Source organism: Diabrotica undecimpunctata, chromosome 2 (assembly GCF_040954645.1).
Source record: "Diabrotica undecimpunctata isolate CICGRU chromosome 2, icDiaUnde3, whole genome shotgun sequence".
In the NCBI taxonomy this organism is placed as follows: Eukaryota; Metazoa; Arthropoda; class Insecta; order Coleoptera; family Chrysomelidae; genus Diabrotica; species Diabrotica undecimpunctata.
This window is the reverse complement of record NC_092804.1, coordinates 122,864,270-122,886,908: the sequence shown is the minus strand read 5'-3', so window position 1 is coordinate 122,886,908 and position 22,639 is coordinate 122,864,270. Positions and strand designations below refer to the sequence as shown.

General features: G+C 33.1%; 1 protein-coding gene across 2 annotated transcripts in view; it reads right to left on the bottom strand.

The window, feature by feature from the left end:
- The window catches only part of LOC140434835 (uncharacterized), a 98,843-nt gene that overhangs the window by 18,119 nt on the left and 58,085 nt on the right, over nt 1-22,639 (bottom strand). The window contains exons 7-11 of one of the 2 annotated variants that reach the window (XM_072523400.1): nt 21,765-21,967; nt 17,243-17,311; nt 12,791-13,010; nt 8,669-8,819; nt 4,744-5,028 (exon numbers count right to left, since the gene is read on the bottom strand). In XM_072523400.1, coding sequence (XP_072379501.1) covers nt 4,744-5,028; nt 8,669-8,819; nt 12,791-13,010; nt 17,243-17,311; nt 21,765-21,967 — 928 coding nt within the window. The remainder of the gene's footprint in view (nt 1-4,743; nt 5,029-8,668; nt 8,820-12,790; nt 13,011-17,242; nt 17,312-21,764; nt 21,968-22,639) is intronic. The other variant, XM_072523401.1, reaches the window with a different exon arrangement.

Below are 22,639 nucleotides of genomic sequence, written 5' to 3'. Positions count from 1 at the left end.
CGAATTGGCCAAAAAGGTCTATTTCTCCCATATTGCTATTATAACTTGCAATTGGTCCAGGAACATCGAGAGTAATTATCTTTTTCTCTGCTCGATTGTACCGTTTAGACGCCTTCATGGGTCGAAATTCGTCACAATTGGTGAGCATAGTTACCACATTGTAGTCGTTCCAACGAACCAATAACATTTCTCCTGTAGATGAAACTGAGTGAAGTGCTGCCTCTAGGAGTGTTTTTCAAATCTGTTTTATTTGGTACATTCATTGCAGAATTAAATCTGTTTTCACGAAGAGTTCCAGTACCACCCAGGCCTCTTCAATGCAACCGATGTGAAAAAATTATCAAAATATATTTTTGTATCTTTTTGTAGCTGAAGGTAATCAGTCAATCCGATTACAACATTTCCTCCTTGTCCTAGACCAGCATCAGATATTTTGGTAGAAGAGCCACAATATGGTTCAATATAATGAATGTATCCAGACGGATCAGCGGCAACCCACAATGTGACTGTCTGCCGTAATATGGAATAATGCTCTCATCGATACTTATATAATTACCAGGTGTAATCTGTTTAAAAACCGAGTTGAGGAAGTCAAATAATGGTCGAACTTTGTACAGAGAATCAGTATTATCATTTTTTTCATTATTAGCTAGATGCAGATACGGTGAATTGCATCAGATACTAATGAGCAATTAACGTCTGGCTCTCGTGACCAGTACAGCCTTCAATATGGTAGTGGATGATATCCTGACAAAAGCATTACTCCTATAAAAGTTAGAATTGCATCTTCGGAAGTTTTGAATTTGTGATTTAGCTTTTTTGCGGCATATATGTTGGTTTCTGTCACAATATGTGTAAGTAGTGGTCTTGAGAAATTAGCAATGAAGGCATCAAATGGGCATTTTAAGTCTTGACGCAAGAAATCTCGGTATTTGTTCGAAATTCTTTTTCTTTTTCACAATTTTTGAATTTAGAATGTTGTTATCCCTTGTCCATTTTGGTGCACTTACAATTGGAATGTTAGATTTTTTGGTTCTTTTCGGTTCATTTGAAGTTTTACGTTTACGCTTGGCGATCCCTACATCCTGTTGAGATTGAGATGTGCTGAGAACACTGTGCGCCGTCGACTTTCCGCGAACCTCTGTTGAGCCGTCGTCAATAAGTTGTCATTATACCTTGGTTGTTAAAAGGAATAACAGCATAGATTTTTAATTTATTTTTGTAAACAATATGTCTGTCTATACGACCGCAGAAAAGGTTCAAATAATAAAATGGTTTTATGATGGTAATTCTGGACAACAGTTGTGTTTTTTGAGGGGAGAGCAATTCCTTACGTAAAGTCAATTCATACTATTGTTAAAAATTTTGAGAGTTGTTATTGCCTCAAAATTTGCAGAAAATGTCACCAGAAAAATTTGAGGAAAAGAATACCAGGGTACACAAATGTGTGCAACAATGGAGGTCGATTCAACACGGTCAAGTAGAAACGTTGCTAGAGAGTTAGACGTTAGCAATGTTACTGTAACGAAAGTATGGAAAAATCATGGTTACTTTACTTTACTTAATCAGTAGACACATTAGTACCTTTCAGTGTTGGGCCGTTTATAATACAATTCATTAAATTACAATATTTGACAGTCTTCTGAGGTGTCCTAGCTCTTAACGAACTTTCTCCATTCTTTCCTATTAGATGCCATCTGTGTTGCTTACTGCCAAGTCTTACCCTTACTCTGCAGTATCTGCGAGATGTCACTTCCATTCTTTAATGGGTCTTCCTCTTCTGTTCTTCTCTATTGGTTTGGCGTCCCACACTCTTTTTACTTGTCTATTATTGTCCATCCGGGTTAGATGTCCAAACCATGCCAATTTTTTCTCCTTGATTGAGTCGAGTATCGGTTTGATTTTGAGTCTTTCTCTTATTTCTTCATTTCTGATTTTATCAGTTCTTTTTACTCCGATCGTTCTTCTGAGGTATTTCATCTCTGCTGCCTGAATTCTACTCTGATCTCTTTTGTTTAATATCCAATTTTCTGCTCCATATGTCACTGTAGGTCTATATATTGTTTTGTATATTGTCATCTTGGTCTTTGTTGATATTTCTTTGTTATTAAGGAATCCTCTATTTAGTGCTTGGAATATTTTTCCTGTGTTTTCCATTCTGTTGTTAGGATCGTCCTCGATGTCTCCTTTATTGTTGATTACTGTTCCTAAGTATTTGTATGAATTTGTCTGTATTATTTTTTGTTGGTCTATCATTACTTCTATTTGATCTTCCGTCCCTTGTTTCCTTGATATTTTCATTATCTTCTTCTCTTGTTTACGTTTAAGTTGTATTTGCTTGCTTCTAGGTTCCATTTCTCTAAGTTGTATTTCAGTTTTTCTGCAGTTTCCGCAATTAATACTATATCGTCTGCAAATATACACATCTCAGCATTAAAAAAAAAAATGATGATTTTTCTATTCTCTCTCCTGATGCCAACCAATATGTAGCTTCGCCGTTTTTTTTTTTAATTTTAAACTGTTTCTCCTTTTGTCGTGTAGTGTAATGTACAATTTTATGTTTATGACATTCTCAACAGATTGTTGGATAGGCCAAATTTGATGAAATGTCCCTGAAGATGCTCTAGGAAGCGAAAGTACTTGGGCAAGATTTAATTAATAAACTGTGCTCTATATCTGCCTTTTATTTGATCAAAATATATTAAAACTGTGTATCAGGAAAGAACGATGAATGTAAAAGATAAGCAAGGAAACCTGATAGTGGACGAAGACCAAATATGTGAAAGGTGGAAAGAATATTTCGAAGAGATGCTAAATGACGGGTGTCAACTGAAGAAAATTATAATGTTCCTAAATCTCAAATAGTAATAGAAAAAATACCAAAGCCCATAAGAGAAGAAATTAAAGAAATAATAAAAGATATGAAAATCAAAAAAAGCCCCGGGGAGAGCGGCAAGGTGGCAGAGAACTTAAAATATGGAGGAGACGCTTTAATAAACCAACTTAGTGAGGCAATACTAAAATGTGGGATGTCGAAGAAATGCCTCAAGAATGAAATAAGTCGATTATAATTCCTATACACAAAAAGGAAGATAGAACTCAATGCGCAAACTATAGAGGAATATCCTTATTAGAGGTAATATATAAAGAGCTCGCCATATTAATTAAACAACGATTAGAAATATATGTAGAAAAGAATCTAGGAGAATACCAGGAAGGAATTTCGGAAAGGAAGATCAACAACCGATCAAATTTTTATGCTAAAACAGACCCTGATCAATAGCTATAAATACAACATTTCAGCACAAGTACTTTTCATTGATTAAAAAGCCGCCTACGATACAATAAACAGAAACAAATTAATAGAAACGCTAAAAGAATTCCAAGTACCAGAAAAAATTGTAAGATTGGTAAAAATGACAATTAGACAAACCATTTGTGCTGTGAAATGCAACGGTACAGTCTCAGAAGAATTCGAAGTGAAAAAATGTGTTCGCCAAGGAGAGTCGTTGTCTACATCGCTATTCAATATAGTTCTAGTAAAAATTGTAAGGGCAAATGGGATAAATAGGTCCAGCACTATTTTATACAAGGAGCACCAATGCTTAGCATACGCTGATGATGTGGTTCTCATTAAAAGAAATGGAAAAGAGCTTGAAAATATAGCAAAAAGACTAATTCGGGAAAGCTCTAAAATGGGACTGAAAGTTAATATTAATAAATCGAAGGTAATCTCGAGCAAAAAAGGAATAAACGGGGATCCTTTAAATTGGAGGTGGAGGATTTGTATACTAACCCTGCAATAAAAAAGTGGTGAACAAACGTAGACGAGAATGGCTCGGACATCTATAAAGAATACGAGGTAATAGACCAGTGAAGAATATTGCTTGGAGAGTACCTGAGGGCAAAAAAAAGAGAGAAAGACCAAGAAAGAAATGGAGACATGCAGTGATGGAAGATGTCAGAGAGATGGGAATTAAAGATTGGGAACTGATAACTAAGAACAGAAATCGATGGGAATTATCCATCCAGCAATGGGCCTAAAAGGCCTGTTAACGCTGTACAAACATACATACATATTGGTCTCGTAGGCCTTTTCACACCGTTGCAGACAATATGTTCAGACGCTTCATCTGCATTTTCGCAGAATCTGTTACTCTGTTCACTTTGTCCATTTTATAGATATAATATAGCAGTGAGCATCGCCCAGTAAGAACACCAGTCTTCTGAAGATCCAAGAGTATTTTTTTGTTGCGAGCTGAAGGTTGTACTAACCTTTTTGCTTGCCTTTGACCTCGAGTGTTTTCTCAGATAACTACACTCAATTTATGTTTCCATTTTCGGACATCCTCTACTATGTGGAATTTTGGAAAAGCGCAAAAAGGTTCTGGTCCAATAAAAGGAGTATTAGTCCTTCTTTAGCAAGATTATCAGCCATCTCATCGCCAATAATTCCTTTATGCCCTGGCACCCACAGGGCAAAGTTATTTTTTTTCTTTATACGCCGAAGCAACAGTATTATGGCAATAATATGCTAACATTTTAAAAAAATGTGACATATAGAACGACGAATCTATTATAGTCTGAAGTACTCAGAAACCACCTGTGTAATTCACAAACGTGTACTCATAATCATGTAAAGAGTTTAAAAACTATCCGCACATGGCAAAATGCTAACTATCCATTCTAAAATTACCCGTCAAATGGTCAAATTTATGCGTAATACTCTTAAAGTTAACTCACCTGGAAAACTGGCAACTATCGACTCAACAAAAACATCCATTTCCAGATAGAGCACATTGTTATTTGTAAATTCTGGTATTGTCATCAAATTCGTACACAAATAGTCCATACTACAATCCATTATGTTTATTACGTATTTCTCTACAGAATGTCCTAAAGTTAAAAAGAGAACTTTTATAACAGGTTCCCTGATCAGAGGGGAGTCGGTATCCGATAAAAGTTCACAAGCAATATCAACTAGCGCTTTCGTGATCGGCAATTTAGCTTCAAATTCATCCAATTCATCTGCAATATACAGAAATAGATTATTTTAATATTTCAACAGTATGTTCCATATTTTAATAGTTTGCTTGACGATTCCTTTGTTTCTTCACACTTAAGAATGAAAATCAATCGTCAGTACCATTTAAAAACTAGAAAGAAATTTTTGAAATATACTTATTTATTTAGCGTATGGCGTCCATGGCAATACAATAATTATTGGTTGTGAAATATACCTAAATTCCAAATATTGTCATTTGTATTTAAAGCTCTACCGCAATTTTATTTATGTTTACTTTCACTTTTATTATTAATTTTTATATTTGCCTAAAACGTAGTTCTAAAAAATTCTAAAAGTTTAATTTAAATTATAGTTGAATAAATATAAACATATTTGGACATTATTTATACATGAACATAATTATTCACAGATACAATCAATGCATTTTAATTAAATGAAACTAAAAATATATGATTCACTTTATATAATAATAAATCATAATAAAGTTTACAAGTTAATAACCAAATAAAATATCAACTTTAAATGCAGTAAGATATTTATTATTGTGACTATCTATGTACATCCTTAAACTAAAAGGTAAAACAAAGAATTAACAAAACTGAATAGTATATCGATTCTATACATCTGATGATATACTATTTTTACCGATATTTATTAGTTGTTATTCCAGCTGTTCAACGACTTCAAGCTTTTCGAACATATCCAAAGATATCCTTCCAAAGGGAGCCAAACATCTTCAGCATTTTTCACTAAATAAGAAATTCGATGCATGGTACAGTAGTACAATTAATTTAAAAGTAAAAGAACATGAAGCGAAACAGAAAATGAGCAGTCTGTTAGAATCATTTCGAAGAGAAAAGGGTAAACGAGTCTGCATATCCATATAATGCTACCAATTGGCCCTTTCAAGACATTGCCAATTAATCCAATGTATTTCCACATGCTTTCACGTACTCATTCTTCTACTCCATCACCGCCTGAATGCTCTACTGCTGATTCCAATACAACTACTACACATAATGTAGAATTTACGTCACATAATTTCACTTCTGGAGCAAATCTAATTCCGACAACCAACCCCGCCACCACAGGATATGCCCAATAATGCGTTTGGTTTCCAAAATTAAAATTTTTTCACTTGATGTTTACACTATTATATTATACACATATGAGAGCGCTACAGACCTTGTCCGTACCGTACCGTGTGGACCCGGATTCCAAAAACTTGGTTATGTACTTCCATTTTTTTCGGTCCCTTGCTTTTTCACTGCAATCTCTCACGCCTAATTCTGACAAGTCTTGCTTTACTGCTTCCAACCATTTGTTCTTTGGACGTCCTCTTCTCTTTCTCCATGTCTCCATCCTTTAGTATTCTTTCAACCTTTCGGTTTTCCGGCATTCGTATAATTTGAGCAAGAAATCTAGCTCTTTGTGTTCGTGTTTTTGCCGTAATTATTGGTTTTCCATACATCCTCATTATTTCTTTTTTTTCGTTTTCTCCCAATATTCTGCCATTTTTATTCTTCCGAAGCTTTTTCTGAGCACTTTTCTTTCCCAGATCTCTACTTTCTTTTCTTCCTGCTGGTTCGTAATCTAAGTTTCGCTCTATTCGCGAATGTATCGCTTTATTTTTTACATCGCAGTACATTTTTTGTTTTAAGTACTGAATTTAGTAACCCTATCGCTATGCTTCCCTTCATTAATCTTTTGTCTATTTCTTTTTTTTTTCGTTTCCCGTGTTCATTATGGTTACTTAATAAGTATTCAAATTCCGACACTTTTTCAAAACTATAGACAGCCTCTACTCCTTTTATTTTGATATATTGGTTATTATTTTTTATGTCTTCTCCCATTTCCATATATTGCGTTTTTGTTTGGCTAATTGTTAATCCATATCTTTTCGCTTCTTCTTCAAATTTCTGAAAAACTTTTTCTAGATTTTTTTTGCTCTCGCTAGCATCACCTCTTCATCCGCGTACACTATGCACTGTTCCCTGCTATTGAAAATATTTCTGTTTGTGCTTAGATCTTCTTACGATTTGTTCTGATACTAGGTTGAATAAATTCGTTGATAGCGGATCCCCTTGTTTTAATCCTCTATTCACTGTGAACTGTCTTGAAAAGTTTCCTTCTATTGTTACTCTATTTATCGTGTTCCTAGGCGTCATTCTCACTAGCCTTATGAATTTTTCTGTCCTAAATGTTCTCATGACCTCATACAGTATCGTTCGATTTATGCAGTCAAATGCTTTTTTAAAATCGATAAATAGCATATGTAATCTTAAGTTTTGTTCGTAGCTATTATTTTGTATTAATTTTAACATACTTATTTGATCAGTTGTTGTTCTTGTTGTTGTTGTTCTTCCTGGTCTAAAACCTCCCTGGTATTCTCCAATCACTTTGTTATCATATTTCATTAATCTTCTCTTACAAATTTTTGCAATTATTTTATAGACTACTTCTAATATACCTAACCTCTACAGTTTTCGTACTCCATTTTGTCTCCTTTTTTTTATAGATAGGACAAATAAAAGCGCTATTCCATTGTTTCGGCATTTCATCCTTTTGCCAAATTATAATATAAAGTAAAATATTCTTTCCTTCAATCTTTCGCCACCTTCCTTAAAAATCTCAGCTGGGATACCACTTTCTCCTACACTGTTGTTACTTTTTAGGTCTCTTATTATTTCTTCGACTCATTCAAACTTGGTACCTCTTAAGTCCCTTCTTTATCTTCTTGCCAATTCTCATTTCCCTCGAGTTCCTCTTGTTGGTCTGTATTTAATAAATCTTCGAAGTATTCCGCCCATCTGTTTAATTTTTATGTTGTTTCCCCTAGAAGTAAACCTTCTTTGCTTCTGCAATACTCTGGATTGTTTCTCTTAATTTCTCTGGATTTATTAACTTCTTGGTAGAAATTGTTTACCTCTTTAGTTAAGTAGGTTTCTTCTATGTTTTTCAATTGCTTTTCTAGCTGTTCGTTTTTCTGTTTTCTTCTTTTAACTTCTCTTTATTATTATTAGTGTATGGTCACTGTTGGTATCTGCCACTCTGTAAATTCTGCAACATATTCTTAGTTGTTATATCAAGCGTTACTTATGTTAAAATACGGATTGTATTTTGCAATGTATCTTTTAAGTTTCTCAATTAAATCACGGTTTATCCACCGACTTAATGTAAGAGTACCTTTTAGTACTAGAATACCTAAAAATTTAATAATCTAGTAGGTATCACGAATGCTTAAAAGTTAAAGACAAAAAAGTTATATGCGTTAAAATAACCGTTGACCTATCCAAAACGGACGTCTATGACCAGTACTAAAAATTCGCAATTGATGGAATCAATTTAATTTTAGAAGTAGAATAATCGTACCAGTTTTTGTTTTTCTAAATAAAAGTGTTCTGGAGGTATTAAAAAAAACAAATTACAAGGCACCATCTTCAAAGAGCTCTAGCTCCCTTAGGAAGCAATTTCGGTCAAGGTGAATTGGGTTAAATTATTGTTTTAAAATTATCTGAGGAATCAACGGTCTTAGTTTGTCAAGAAAGTTTCTGGACACTCTGTATAAAGCTTTCAAATATTAGATGTTGACATTGCAATAATATTGTCAGTATTTATTTACTTTAAAACTGTAATTCTTACCTTCGAATTCCATACTTTTTGAAAATAACGATTGCTGGAATGTGTCTAAGGAATCGATGGCTTCGTAAGCGGTATCAATTTCAGTGTCCAAGGTACAATACTCTTTTCTTTCGCTCAACAATTTTTTCATTCTTGACAAAATATCAACTTCCTAAAATAAGGTGATTATTATGCTTAAGTTAATATGACGTATTTTAAAATTATTAATGACTCTGAAGAGAGATTACTTAAACCTTAGTTGCAAATATTAAAAAAGTTACAATTAATGATTTCGAAGTTCTTTGGTTATGGTTTGTTATTTGCCACAATCTACTAGCATTTTTTAAAACACTGCGATTGAAGGTCTTTAATATTTCAATAAAATTTGTCCAGAGACGAATCAGAACAACTACTAAATTTGAAAACCAACAGAACCCAATCGAAACATGGACAGAGTTAAGCTGTTTGTACGGGCTGTTAGGCCGTTGTCTTCTGAGATTAGTTCTCGACGTCGAGAACTAATCTCAGAAGACAACGGCCTAACAGCCCGAACAAAAAGCTTAATAAGTTAGACGATGGCCGTGAAAGCCTAACGCATTTTATCATGGACAGAGTTCATTACCAAAATCATACAAAGTTGATGGTATACTACATTGGTAAGTCGTACGGCGCCTTTTTGTCCTGAGGTAAAGAGATTGATATCATAGGCGAAGGAACTAATAAGAAATAGGCAATGGCAGAAAGATGTTAAAAGGCACGGGATGACTACCACACTAAAGATCCATAATGATCTTCCCAGAACACGACATCGACTGAAAATAAAACCCATTAAATGGGGAGAGGCCACTAAGAATCCCTGGTCAGCCAATAATGTCCGAACAGTGAAAAGGATCGGTATTTAGAACATTCGAAACATGTACTAAATATTACTAAAAAAATAGTCGACAATGAAATAAAGTTCGATAGCCAAATTTTGGTAAAACATAAATGAGCAAATCTATTACTCGGGAGATGTAGTCAATTGCGGCGTATTTCCATGTTTCATTGATTTCAAAAACCAATCGGTATTTTAAAAATATCAGGAATATAGATGGTAAAGATATAAGACTAATCTCCAATCTTACTTCCAAAAAAAGCAAGAAAGCGCCTCGAAAATATTTCGATAAGGATGCATACTATCACCAGCATAGTTTAACAAATACTCCCAAAATATTTAAGAGAAACTTCGTATAAATCAGAAAGAGCATTAACAATCAACAGTCAATTTATCAATAATATTAGATAAGTAGGCGAAATTCTCGCGGGAGTTTGTAACCCCTAGATAGCGCGTCCCCAGGTGGCGGATAGGGAACCACTCTTACCAGTTTAGGCTGGCGGGTAGGGGGGACATAAAATACCACCCGCGGAACATCAGACAGGGCGGATCGTGAAGGAATACTCCAAAATTAAACCTTGGTCCTTCAAGTCGGGGGTTGAGGCAAAAAAATTACAATATTAAAAAATCGAATAAAACGCCTCGGAGCGGATTGATGAATAAACGACGACGCACGCTGCGAAAAAGGATAATGAATTTTGGAATTTGGAACGTACAAGGTTTTAACAAAAAAATAAACGAAGTAATATACAAATTGAACATTAATATTACAGTGATCAGCGAAATAAAACGAAAGGGACAAGAATCAGAAAACATTGGAGAATTCGATTACTTTTACAGTGGGTTACCAAAGGACAAAAAGACTCAACAGGGAGTATATACATTGATACGCAAGAAACTTCGAAAATGCTCGACTATGTGGGGGGTCATCAGTGAGAGATTGATAAAAATTAACATAACAAGTAGAGGACACAAATTAACAATTATAGGAGTATATGCAGTGAATGATGATGCAGTGGTCAACGTTAAAGATGGCATCTTTGAGAAACTGGGAGACTTAAACTGTAGAACAGAAATCAAAACGAAATGAAAATTGCCAACGGATTCTTTTAACACCAAAATATACACAAATATACGTGTACACAAAATACACGAGGTGTACAATCTTTTATAGACTACACAATCGTAAGACAAAAGACAAACATGATTTTATAAGATGTACGAGTATACAGAGGAGCCACTTGTGGCAGTGACCATTACTTATTGATGACCAAGACCACATTTGATGCAGTGAAACCACAAAAATTAAAAGAAGAAATAACATGGAGAAAATACCAGAAAAAAATACAACCTAAAGAGCCTATAACAAGAAAGCGTGAGAGAATTATATGGAAATAGACTGGACCAAAAGTTGGAAATTAAACAATTCATAAATGACAAAGAACATTATAACCATATAAAAATGTGCCTGGAAGGGGCAGCCACAGAAGCCATTGGACACCAAATTGAGAACCAGAGAAGTCTCCCGTACTGGTGGCATAAAGAAATAGAACAAGAAATAGAAAATAAAAGAGAAGTACTAAAATTTTTTTAATACAAACAACGATGCTGAAAAATTGATATATAACAACACACGCCAAAGTGCGAAGAATGATATGTTGTTAGATAAACGAAGCCTGGTAACAAAAGTGTAAGATGATAAATTCCCATCTGGGAGGATGTAAAAGCACAGAAAGTTAAATAGTATTAAAATCACTACGATAGGAATAGGGACATAAGAGACAGAATGGTGATTGGGGTATACGCAGGAATTGAATTGGCAGATCATGACGTAGGAAAACATTTTAAACCGATATATATATATATATATATATATATATATATATATATATATATATATATATATATATATATAATATATTGATTTATAGTATCAGCAATCGGTCTGTAGGAAATAAAACTCTATTTGTTCTGTCTTAATATTTCGTCACGATTTTGTGACTTCTTCAGGAGAAAACTGTAAATTTATTAGAATTATTAATTATTATATGTAAACAAAGTGAATATTTCAATACTTACAACTATAAGAGTAAAAATTTAATTTATGGTTATGTTATGGTAACCGCAATATTTTATAGAGTGAATTCCCATTGTACAATTTTTAGTGAATAAGTTAAAATAAACAATTATTATGACAGTATTATCCATATTATAAAGTGAAAAGATGGAATTAATAGAGAATTGAGAAAGAATCAGGAACATGGTAAATTGATCTATAAAATGTAATTGATGGTATGTAGTCAGTTATTGTAATACTGATATTTAGGAATGGAATAAAATTATAGGTACAGTTACTAGAGAATTACTAAGTTTGTTTTTAAAGGTTAAGATCTATCATATCATATATTGTTTACTATGTTGCAGTAGATATTACTTAAATGATTGGTGTCTGTCTTATAATTGATAGATTCAAAATGAATCTCCCTGAAGTCAAATTTGCTCCCTAGGCTATATAAAGGATAAATGGGATCACAGTTACGAAATAAGAACTAGTATTGAAAACGACAGAAGCGTCGGAAGAGTAGAAAGCTGGGGTCTCATAGAAGATGTCACCATCAAATGCTTAGCACCATTCGAAATGTCGTTCTACAGATGTTAACGACATTAATCTACATTTCGTTTGATGTGTTTTAGCTATCCAAATAGTTTAGCACTATCTTTCATATTCTCTAGTTCTTTTAATACTTGATTCCCATTTTCTTCATATTTCTTTTGTGTTGTTAACTTCGGCTGGTTTTATATTTAGTTTTCTCTTGTACTCTTTTTTTTAAGACTCTGTCTTGCATGTTTCCCATTTCTTGAATACCAGTTTCATGAGTTAAGAAAAGTATCATCCATATTACTTTGTTATCTTCTATATTTAAATTGGCTAGGTTACATAATGTTCCTCCGATATTATTTGTTGTGTCGTAGATTGTTTCTTTATGATGATTACGATCATAGGACCGTAATTTTGTATCTAGAATGACTTAAAACTATTGAATGATCTGTGAAATGATATATTGTTTGAACAAAATTCCTGTAAATATATAGAAATCATAACTAATAAAAATCAAATCCATAGAAAGCGCATTGACATTTAAAAATCGAAGAGTTTCAGCTTTTTCCCAAATTTCATTAGATAATAGCTAATTTAATCAGATACAATTTTATTTTATTTCTTTCGCAAATAAAAGGTGAAAATAATTTATAATTTTGACTAAACTCACATTTTGGTCAGTTTGCAGAAAAATCCAAGCATCATCAGAGTGTTCAACTCCTGGAACATGGCTCGGTAGTGCAGTCTTAATGGAATGAATAGTTTTATCCAAAACTCCAGTGGCAGTTTTGGCACAAAACTTATAGAAGCTCGGAATCATACCGTCCACCTCATCCGGATCCAAAGCATTTTCACTTTCTAAGGGTTTTTGCATTAATTCGTCTGGGGGCCTAAAAAACATATTATATAAAAAAATAGAAAAAGCAGCGTTTTTAGCACATTGGTTGATTTAACAGAAATTTGAATTGTTAATTAATAGAGAGTTATACCTGCACATTATAATTTTTTAATCTGTTCAATTGTAGAGTATTATATTGTATTAACAAGGGTTAATGTTAGATAAAAATAAATCAAATAAGTTTTTTGTGAAATATTAGCTGCCGAGGGGAAGGGTACCTCTACTTACGTTATTTTAGATCAAAGATATTCTTTTTCGCAATGACACTTTGGGATGTTCTACTACAGATAGACATCACTTGTCTTCTGAGTCCTCAGTGGCAATCCGCTATTGGCGTCTTTTTTATTAAAATTGTTATTAACACTTATTGATTCCTTAAATTTATTTACAATTCTTGTAACTGTTGTATGGTTAATATTTTGATTCGGATGTCTGTTATTAAAAATAACTGCTGCTTCTCGATGAGTTTTATAATTATCCCCACAATCATGACTGTTTTAATTGCCTCATAACGTGTTAATGGGGGTGCCATCTCTTCTATTGTATACATTGTAACCAGTGATTAGTTCGCTGTCAAAAATTCATTGGGTAGATAAATTGCTAGTAGAGAATTCTCCAGCGCCTACTATATTTAGATTTTAAAATATGAAAAATTTAGATAGATCATTTACTATTTTTTCCGTCGACCGTCCATTTATGATCAATTTTAACATCCTCAAAATCATTGATTAATGACCCCTATTAATGAATGATTTTCTATTAATGAACGATTTCATTATAGTCAACACAACATACATTGCTTGCATAAATTAATTAAACGCTCTGTGAATGGCAGTGACCTGTGGTGTAGGCAACCAAACATATAACTATTTATATTCCCACTAAAAAATGTAAAATGAAGTAGCCGCTGTTAGTACTATCTGTCATTGCATGTCATTATTTACTTTATTGTTTAAAATTCTGTGTGTTTGAAAAATTAAAAGATGGATATTGAAGAAGAGTTTAATTTAACTCCACCAGAAGTGGCAGAAACTGCAGATGAAATATCTTTAGTTTACTGCCTGAAAAAAGCAGAGTGTTGTACGAAAAAACATACGCTGAATTTATTGCATGGTGTGACGAGAGAAAAATAATACGATATTCAGAATCTGTATTGTTGACATATTTTTCAAACATTGCCGAAAAAGGACTAATAGTAAGTTGTGGCCCAAATATTCGATGCTAAAATCAACCTTAAGTTTAAAATCAAACATTGATATATCTATATATAATAAGTTAATTATGTTTATCAAGAAAAAAGAACAAGTTATGTACCAAAGAAATCAAAAATACTTGAAAAAGAAAAAGTCCAGAAATTCATCTCTGATGCTCCTAACGACGTGTTTCTAATGATAAAGGCAAACCAGTAAATTAAGTTTATATATTTAATACTCGTATTTCATAACATTTCATTTTGTAGGTTGCATTGATTTTCGGAGTGGCTGGTGCCTTAAGAAAGGACGAACTATTGAAATTAGAAACAAATAACGTTCAAGACTTGGGGTCAAAGTTTCTTGTCACAATCTTCTTCTTCTTTGTGTGCCGTGCTTGTATTCAAGCGTTGGCTATCGTCATATTGACAAGCTGATGAAATGATTCTCGGTCGGCAGCTAGATGAAACAGTTCCTCGACCGTTCGACCTGTCCATTGTCTAATGTTACGCAGCCCGGACAGTTGTTTTCTTCCGACCCAACGTTTTCCTTCGATTTTGCCCTGAATGATTAACCGGAGTAAGCGATATTTAGGTCCTCTCATTATATGACCGAAGTATTGGACCTTTCTCATTTTGATGATATCTTGTCACAATAAAAGTATCAAAAACACACACAAATAGAATATTTACCATAGTAGACAACGAAGCAAATACCATTCTCAATGCGATCAAAAATATATTTCTTTAAGACCGGCACACACACCACATAAACGATTTTTCATTTTTTATAAAAATAACAAATGTTCCACACAGCCAGTTGGCATAAATACGTTTTCCAAAATTCCTTCCGTTATTGCTAAATTCTTAAAATTAGAGCACCCGCATCTCTACACTGGGCATTGTTTTAGACATTCCTCTGCCTCAATTCGCGATAGCCAATTCCGACAGGGGCGCTCAAGATTTCAAAGATGGACGATAACTTCGGAAAAACAAATCATTTTGTCATTTGATCTCGAAGCTATAAAACATTTAATATAAATCATTTACTCGTGTGTTTTGCCAAAGTAAAAGTTGGAGTACGTTCTTCAAAGTTTATTTGTTTGTGATTCGAGTTTATACATGCGGTAATTGACTCCCAAACCTGAATAAAAATAAAATTAAATGTTTGTTTTTTTACAGTATGTCTGAAACACGGAAAGTAAAATTTACATTATCTCAATTATTTTTGTGGTTACAAGGTCGGCAGAGATCTTTAGTTGAGGGTGATGCAATTTTTGGAGCTGGCCACATTATATTTTGTAAATTACGACTTACGTTTTCTACTAATAACTTCATGAGACCTTTGGGCACTTTAGCTGATGAAACAGCATTTTTCAGTCTTCTTAATTTAGTTTCAGGTGTTACTATAAAGTAAATTAGATATAAATATATTAAAATATAAATAATATTTGAATCAACACTTATTTGGAAAGTAATCGTTCTCAGTAAAATGTAAACTACACAGTCATGTACTTGGTTATAGGTCTGCCAATTCGCAAAATGCATTGCCAAATTTTTCTCATATTCTCGTCCAGCGGAAACTTATGTATGGAATTTTTTTGTGAATTATAATAGGATAACATTGAGGAACACTGCAATAGTTTTTTGAAGTCGAAGTCATTGTTAATTACAATAAAAACCGGTCGCTAATATGTATACAAATTAATGACAATTTCAATGTTTTCCCGAACTGGATGCTTTTGAAATCTACCACCAGGCGTCGCCCACTTTGCGGTTCCTCGCGAATACTGTGTGGCAGTGTTGCAGACTTTTCAGCTATTAAAAGACTAGGTGGCTGGAAATCGACTGCTGTAGCAAAAGGTTATATAGATAATTCTATGCAGAATAAACTTGAGACGGCTGAAAAACTCTTGGGACAAAATACTACTAAACCTTGTCAAAGTACTTCCTTCAGCACCACCGCTTCTTCTTGTGTCACAGAATTTACAGAGGTCCGAGAAAACTAAAATATAAATTTGTCAAAATGCTATACAGGAGATAATCATTTATCAATACCTTCCTTTAATTTCAGTAATTGTACTATTTCGAATATTAATGTTTACAATAATAAAACTACCACTAAGGAAAATTAAACTTTGAATAAAGTTAATGATCTTTATTTCTGAAAAGTACGGTCGACGGAAAAGTTTTGTAACGAACTCGTGAATTAAAATGGCGATTAACAATCTCGAACATTAACGCGCTCGCTCCGCTCACGCGTTAAAATATCTCAATTGTTAATCGCCCTTATTAATACACTTGTTGGTTAAATAACTATTATTGGGAGTAAGGCACAATTTTACTTAAAAATAAGTTTATTTTGACGTTTCGACATAAACAATTATAACTTAACGTTTTCGATTAATAACTTAAACAAATTTTGTTTTTGTTATTTGTTAATGTTATGTATTCTGAGAACGATTTCTGAAGGGTAAATCGAAATGTCAAAATCAACCCATTTTAAAGTAAATTTGTGGCTTATCCATATCATCTTATGTAAAATTCATATTTTTTTTACAAATTGTGTACATGCCTGAAAAAAATTATTATCTGATGATTGTATTTTAAGTTTAAGAACATGCAGAACTTTTTATGAAGACTTAACTGGACATATTGTAAATATACATATTGTAAAAGAAAATAGCTTCATAACAATATTGTATAACTTTAAGAAATAAAAAAATATGTGCAGGTATTTTATTTGCGTAGCTTTTATTTATAAGCAATAGCAGTAAAGTAGTCAGTTAAAATGTTAAAATTTAAGTATGAAGATATGTTAACTATTCGGAAGAAATTGCATAAAGAAGTTTGTCGTTTGTATTTATTTTTCATACCCCTTAAAGTATACGAACCATTAGTAAATACATTTAAAATAATTGATATAACATGCTGTTATAGTGGAAGTTGTGATCCTTGGTACAAAGCATTAACTCGTGTCGTTAGATAATGGCAGATAATGATTGTTAGTCTTTTAAATTTTTAGCTTTTAATACCTAGACTGGAAAAACTGTAACCTATCAGCAACCCAAAATTTTAGACCGTAGTATTTCGCCTGTACTAATCTGTAATATTAAAAAAATAAAAAATAAAACAAAAAAAAATGTGATGTTAGATAGTTACTTTATTTCTACATGTTAAATATAGAAAGGAACTTTGTTACAGTATATTATTGTATTATATCGCATTCTCATATATCGTTATTAGCCCAGTCTGGTTATACAAAAATCATCGATTTCACGGCAAAATGTTTCGCAGATATCTGAAGCTTTTAAGACATAGGTGGGGGTTACTAGATGACGAATAGATAAAAAGATACTCCTATTTTTACCTTGCTAGCTGAAGTTACTTTCGAAAGATCGACATAGGAAAGTGGAGGGGAACCTGTTTTAGCTACTCGCTGCAAAATTTAATATTATGGTTACGGATTTATCATTCAAAAGCATTAACAGTTCTGTAGGAATTTCATCAGGTCCATTTGCTTTTCCATTTTTAGCGTTTCTTATTACGTATTCTACTTCTTCTTTCAATATGTCTAGCCCAGTTGCATTGATTATCTGAGTTAAGTTGTTTCTATCGTCTTCAAATAATTCATTCAGGTATTCTGTCCATCTTTTTATTTTATTCTCTAGATCTACAATAAGGTTTCCATCTTTGTCTTTAATTTTACCTATTTGGCATTTCTTTATGCTTCCTGTTATCTCGTTTACTTTTGTGCATATTGAACGCATCGTACTTTTTCTCATAGGTTTACATTTCTTCACATTGTTCTTTAATCCACTCCTCTTTGGCTTCTTTTATTCTCTTTTTTATGTGTTTATTTATTTCTTTGTATTTGTCTGGGTAATTCTTCATCTTTCTTCTTTGTTCCATCAAGTCTAGTATATCTTGTGTCATCCACCCCTTATTCTTTGTTGTTGTTTTTGTAAGATGTTTCTTTCCTGCTTAATTGATTAATTAAGTCACTAATCGTGACTTAATTAATCAATTAATCAATAGACTAAGGCCCTTCGTGGTCTGCCTCAAAACATTTTTCCATTCTTCCCTGTCGAGTGTTTGTCTACTCCATCGCCTTACTCCAATCTCCTTTAAATCTTCACGCACATCGTCCATATATCGGAGTTTAGGTTGCCTCCTTGCAAGATACAAAACAATAATAAAACAAGAATTTTACTATAAATAAGGAGGTAAATTTGGATTAAAATAAGAACGTAAACTGTTGGAGTAATTAAAATAGTAAAAAAAGACGAAACTAGGAAAAAATTCTTCTTCTTCTTCTTCGTGCGACTAGGATTACTCCTGTTTATCTGCCTCTTATTCTGTTTCAGTCGTTGTTGACTGTACATTATATTTCCACCTTTTTGGCGGCCTTCCAACGGGTCTTCTGCTATACGGCTTGTTGTTTTTACAGATGTTCGCTAATCTATCTGGTCCCATTCGATTTACATGTTCGTTCCAGTTTTTTTTTCTTGTTTTCATCCACCTGTTAATATTTTGAATTTTGCATTGTGCGCGTATACTTTTGTTGGTTTGTCTGTCTCTTAATGATATGCCCGTTATTGATCTTAATACTTTCATTTCGATATTGTTGATTTGTGGTTTCGTCGTTCTTGTACGATTGGTCTTACTGTTGTCTTGTATACTTTCATTTTGTTTTCCGTGGTTAGATATTTGTTTCTCCATATGGTTTCTCGGAGGAAACCACTTACTCTTGGCGCTTTTGATGCTTGCCTTGTGGTCTCTGTTCTTATATCCCTGTCACTAGTGATCTCTACTCCTAGGTAATTGAATTTCATTAGGTACTTGTTCTACAATTTTGCCGTCTATTTCTAGTTTGCATCTACGCGGCTCTTTACTGATCACTATACATTTAGTTTTTTCTACTGATATTCTCATATTAAGTTTGTTTGCTGTGATATTGAAGGTGTAGAGCTGCCTTTGTAGGTCATCTTCGTTATCAGCAATTAGTACTGCATCATCAGCATAGCATAGTATCGTGATTTTATGCGCTCCCATGTGGTATCCGTACCGTTTTCTTACTTCGTGAATTATTTTATTCATCACCATATTGAATAACAATGGGCTGAGCGAGTCTCCTTGGCGGATTCCTCCTTTTACTTCTATGCATTCTGTTTCCCCTGTTGGCATTATAACTCTGGTCTTGTTGTTCTTGTTAATTTCATTAATTGTCCTTATTATCTGATGGTCTATTTGTTCAGCTTGTAATAAATTTAAGATGTCATTTCGCTTCAACCTGTCAAAAGCATTTTTTAAATCTACAAAGCACATGTATGCTGGTTTTCCATATTCAATAGACTTCTCTATTATTTGTCTGATAATAAAAAATGCGTCTATTGTGCTGCGGTTCTTTCGGAAGCCTTGTTGTTTATCTGCCATGTTCGCTTTTGCTCGATTTTATCTTTTACGACTGCCGTTAACAATTTTAATGTGCTATTCATCAGACTAATGCCTCTATAATTTTCAGGATTTTGTTACACAGTCTCCCTTTTTGATAACAAACTAAACATTTGTTAAAATGTACAAACAATACATAAGTGGATAATCTAAAAATATTATTGATAAAAGAGCACTAAGAAAAGCCAAAGGCAATACCTAATGGCAAAAGTAAAATAAAATAAAAATTATACCTAAAAATTATATCATTTAAAAGTTAAAAAATAAATAAAAACATAACTTCAACACCTGAAATAAAGTAGATATACATTATAATACCAAAAAAATTGATAAAGCTAATAAATTATCTTGTCCAACGATATATGAGAAGGTAACATGCAAACAGCCTTAAGTCACACAAAAATCAAACAAACAATCAAAGTTGAGTTAAATGTGCCAATGCATTGTTCTGTTGTAGCCAAAGTGGTTTATTTTATATGATTCAAAAAATTATTACCAATGGTAACAGCATGTTAAAAATCAGCTTTATATGAAAAACAACTTATTTCCACTATACTGGTCCATGCTAACTAGCTTATTTCCAAACAACCAATGGAACTGTAACTGCAACTCAGCTGACCCAATGAGTCTTACAAATTTGAGGTTATGTGAGGGTTTATTGTCAAATCATTTAAAAACAATTGGTAATTACTTTATTATTTAAAGGATAATGGATGGGACAGATGGAAGTATAAATGTTGGTAAAGGAAATGAAGGCACTAGAAAGAGAAGAGTTACAGAAGGAAAAAAAGTGAACAAATTACCAGATATGTAGCTCCTAAAAGAGCCCTAGTTTTTGTACCGTTTAAGCAAAAATAAAAAAAACGTGCGTAAAAATAAGGCCTATTTACATGATCGCTTTCAAAGGAGAATTTTATAAAGTTTCAGATACAAAAAGACAAGACAATATAATTGCCAGTCTAATTCATACAACACAAATCAAAAGACATAGGCCTAGGTCGGTAAACAAAAACAAAAACCTGGACCTGAGCAAAAGTACTCAATACAATATTTTTTCCAACTGCTTTGTGCCAGTCGAGAAACTACAATAAAAATATAGCCAAAAAAGTGCATTTTGGGTTTGCTGTTGAAGGGAAAGGAGCAGGGGACTCTATAAAAAAAGAATTATCTGAAGAAGGAAAGTGTTGAGAGTACAGAAAAAAAGATCAGAGAAACTGAATCACATTACAGAAGATAGGAGTCCAAAAGATTATATTTGAGTAGTGAGTTAAGTATTAGTAAACTAAGTAAAATATTAACATAGGTTTTAAGTCACCTGCTACCGATACTTACAGTACGTGCTGCCTTCTCAAAGAAGACATTAACAGTGCACCAGCACAGTCTGCTGGAAAGGCGCAGATAATGGTTGAGAAGGAGATTCATTCAAGAAAAGCAAAGGCGTTTTATGAGTAGATGGAAATGGATGTTTTTCTGATTCTGTTAGCCTTTGCTTTGATCTTCAACAAATTCAGCCACAACCGAAAAGCCCAATTCAAGAAGCTTATTACGCGAGACAAATTTGGTTTTATAACTTTTGTGTTACTGATCTAAAAACTCAAAACCACATGTTCTACACTTGGACAGAGAAGTTGGCAGGAAAAGGCAGTGAAAAAAATCTTAACAAGTGAAACTGAAAGAACTCACACTTCCTCATGTTTAACCAAAGAAAAGGCAAAGATGTTCACAAACTTTTGAAAATAATGTTTTTCTGACCCACGCCTTGGTTGGCACAAGACTTTGATTTTTGATGGACCTACTACAACAGCTACTGGTGAGAAGCAGGAAGTAATGAGTGAAAATAACCTAATTGAAATAAGTGTTTTAATCTCATGTTTGGAACCAATACTATTGCATAACATCGATTATTGCATAACATCGATTAGAACTCATTATCCTTTTTCAGAGCAAAGCTACAAGTTTTTCGCCCTCCCGAAAAATTATTTATTTGTGACTTAAGCTTGTTTGCATTTTACCTCCATATATAGTGAAATTACTAAAATTACTTGACATATATGACATATATACATTATATGACATATAAAAGATAAAAAAAGAAGTACTCACATTGGACTAAGTGCAGGGGTAGACATACTTGATTCGGAAGACCTCTGTTGTAAAAGAGATCTCAATTTTGCTATACTTGATGCTAAATCAGCTGCGTCTTCATATTCAGGATCAGGACTGTTTGTTCCAGAAGACGGTTCTTCCATTGAAATCGAAGGAATTTCCATTTCCCTTTTCTCTTTTTCTGGTTCTATAGACTTTTCCTGAAAATCAAACAAGAGTGTACCTACTTTCATTATTCGTAAATATGCAGAACATTACAATAGTCTTATTTCAACGGCAGTTGTAAACATTCTCACAACTGACGTATTCGTGCAATAAAACATGAATGAATTGAATGTTTTTGTAGTTTTGTGAATATTTATACGCTGTCATGGCAACTTAAGGATTTATATCCTGCTAATACATAGGTTGGGACACGCACATATTTAAAAAAAAAAAAAAAGAATAGTAATTGATGGCTAAAATAAATATATTCTCCGCGAATTATCGCACATATATCCTCCTGTGCGATAACTTGAAGAAGACATCAAAGAGGATGTCGAAAGCTCAACCCGGAAGACTGTCGAGTTTAATATTAATTGCTGTAAGAGTTGTATACGTAGTCTTGATACTGTTGGGTTTATTGTTATTTGTATTGTTGTAAAATTTATTAAGTCTTGATTTCAAAATATTTTATTAAAAATCCTTTATAAAAGGTATATAATTTAAAAGACCCAATCGGGCTATATCACAAAACGTTTTCGGAATCCATGTTCCATCATCAGTGCACTAGGTGGGTATACATGTGTTGAGCCACTAAATATGTGGGTAAAAACTCGTTAAAATTTGTTAAATGTTGTGATAAAATCTAAGATCTTAAAGTTACCAGTGGA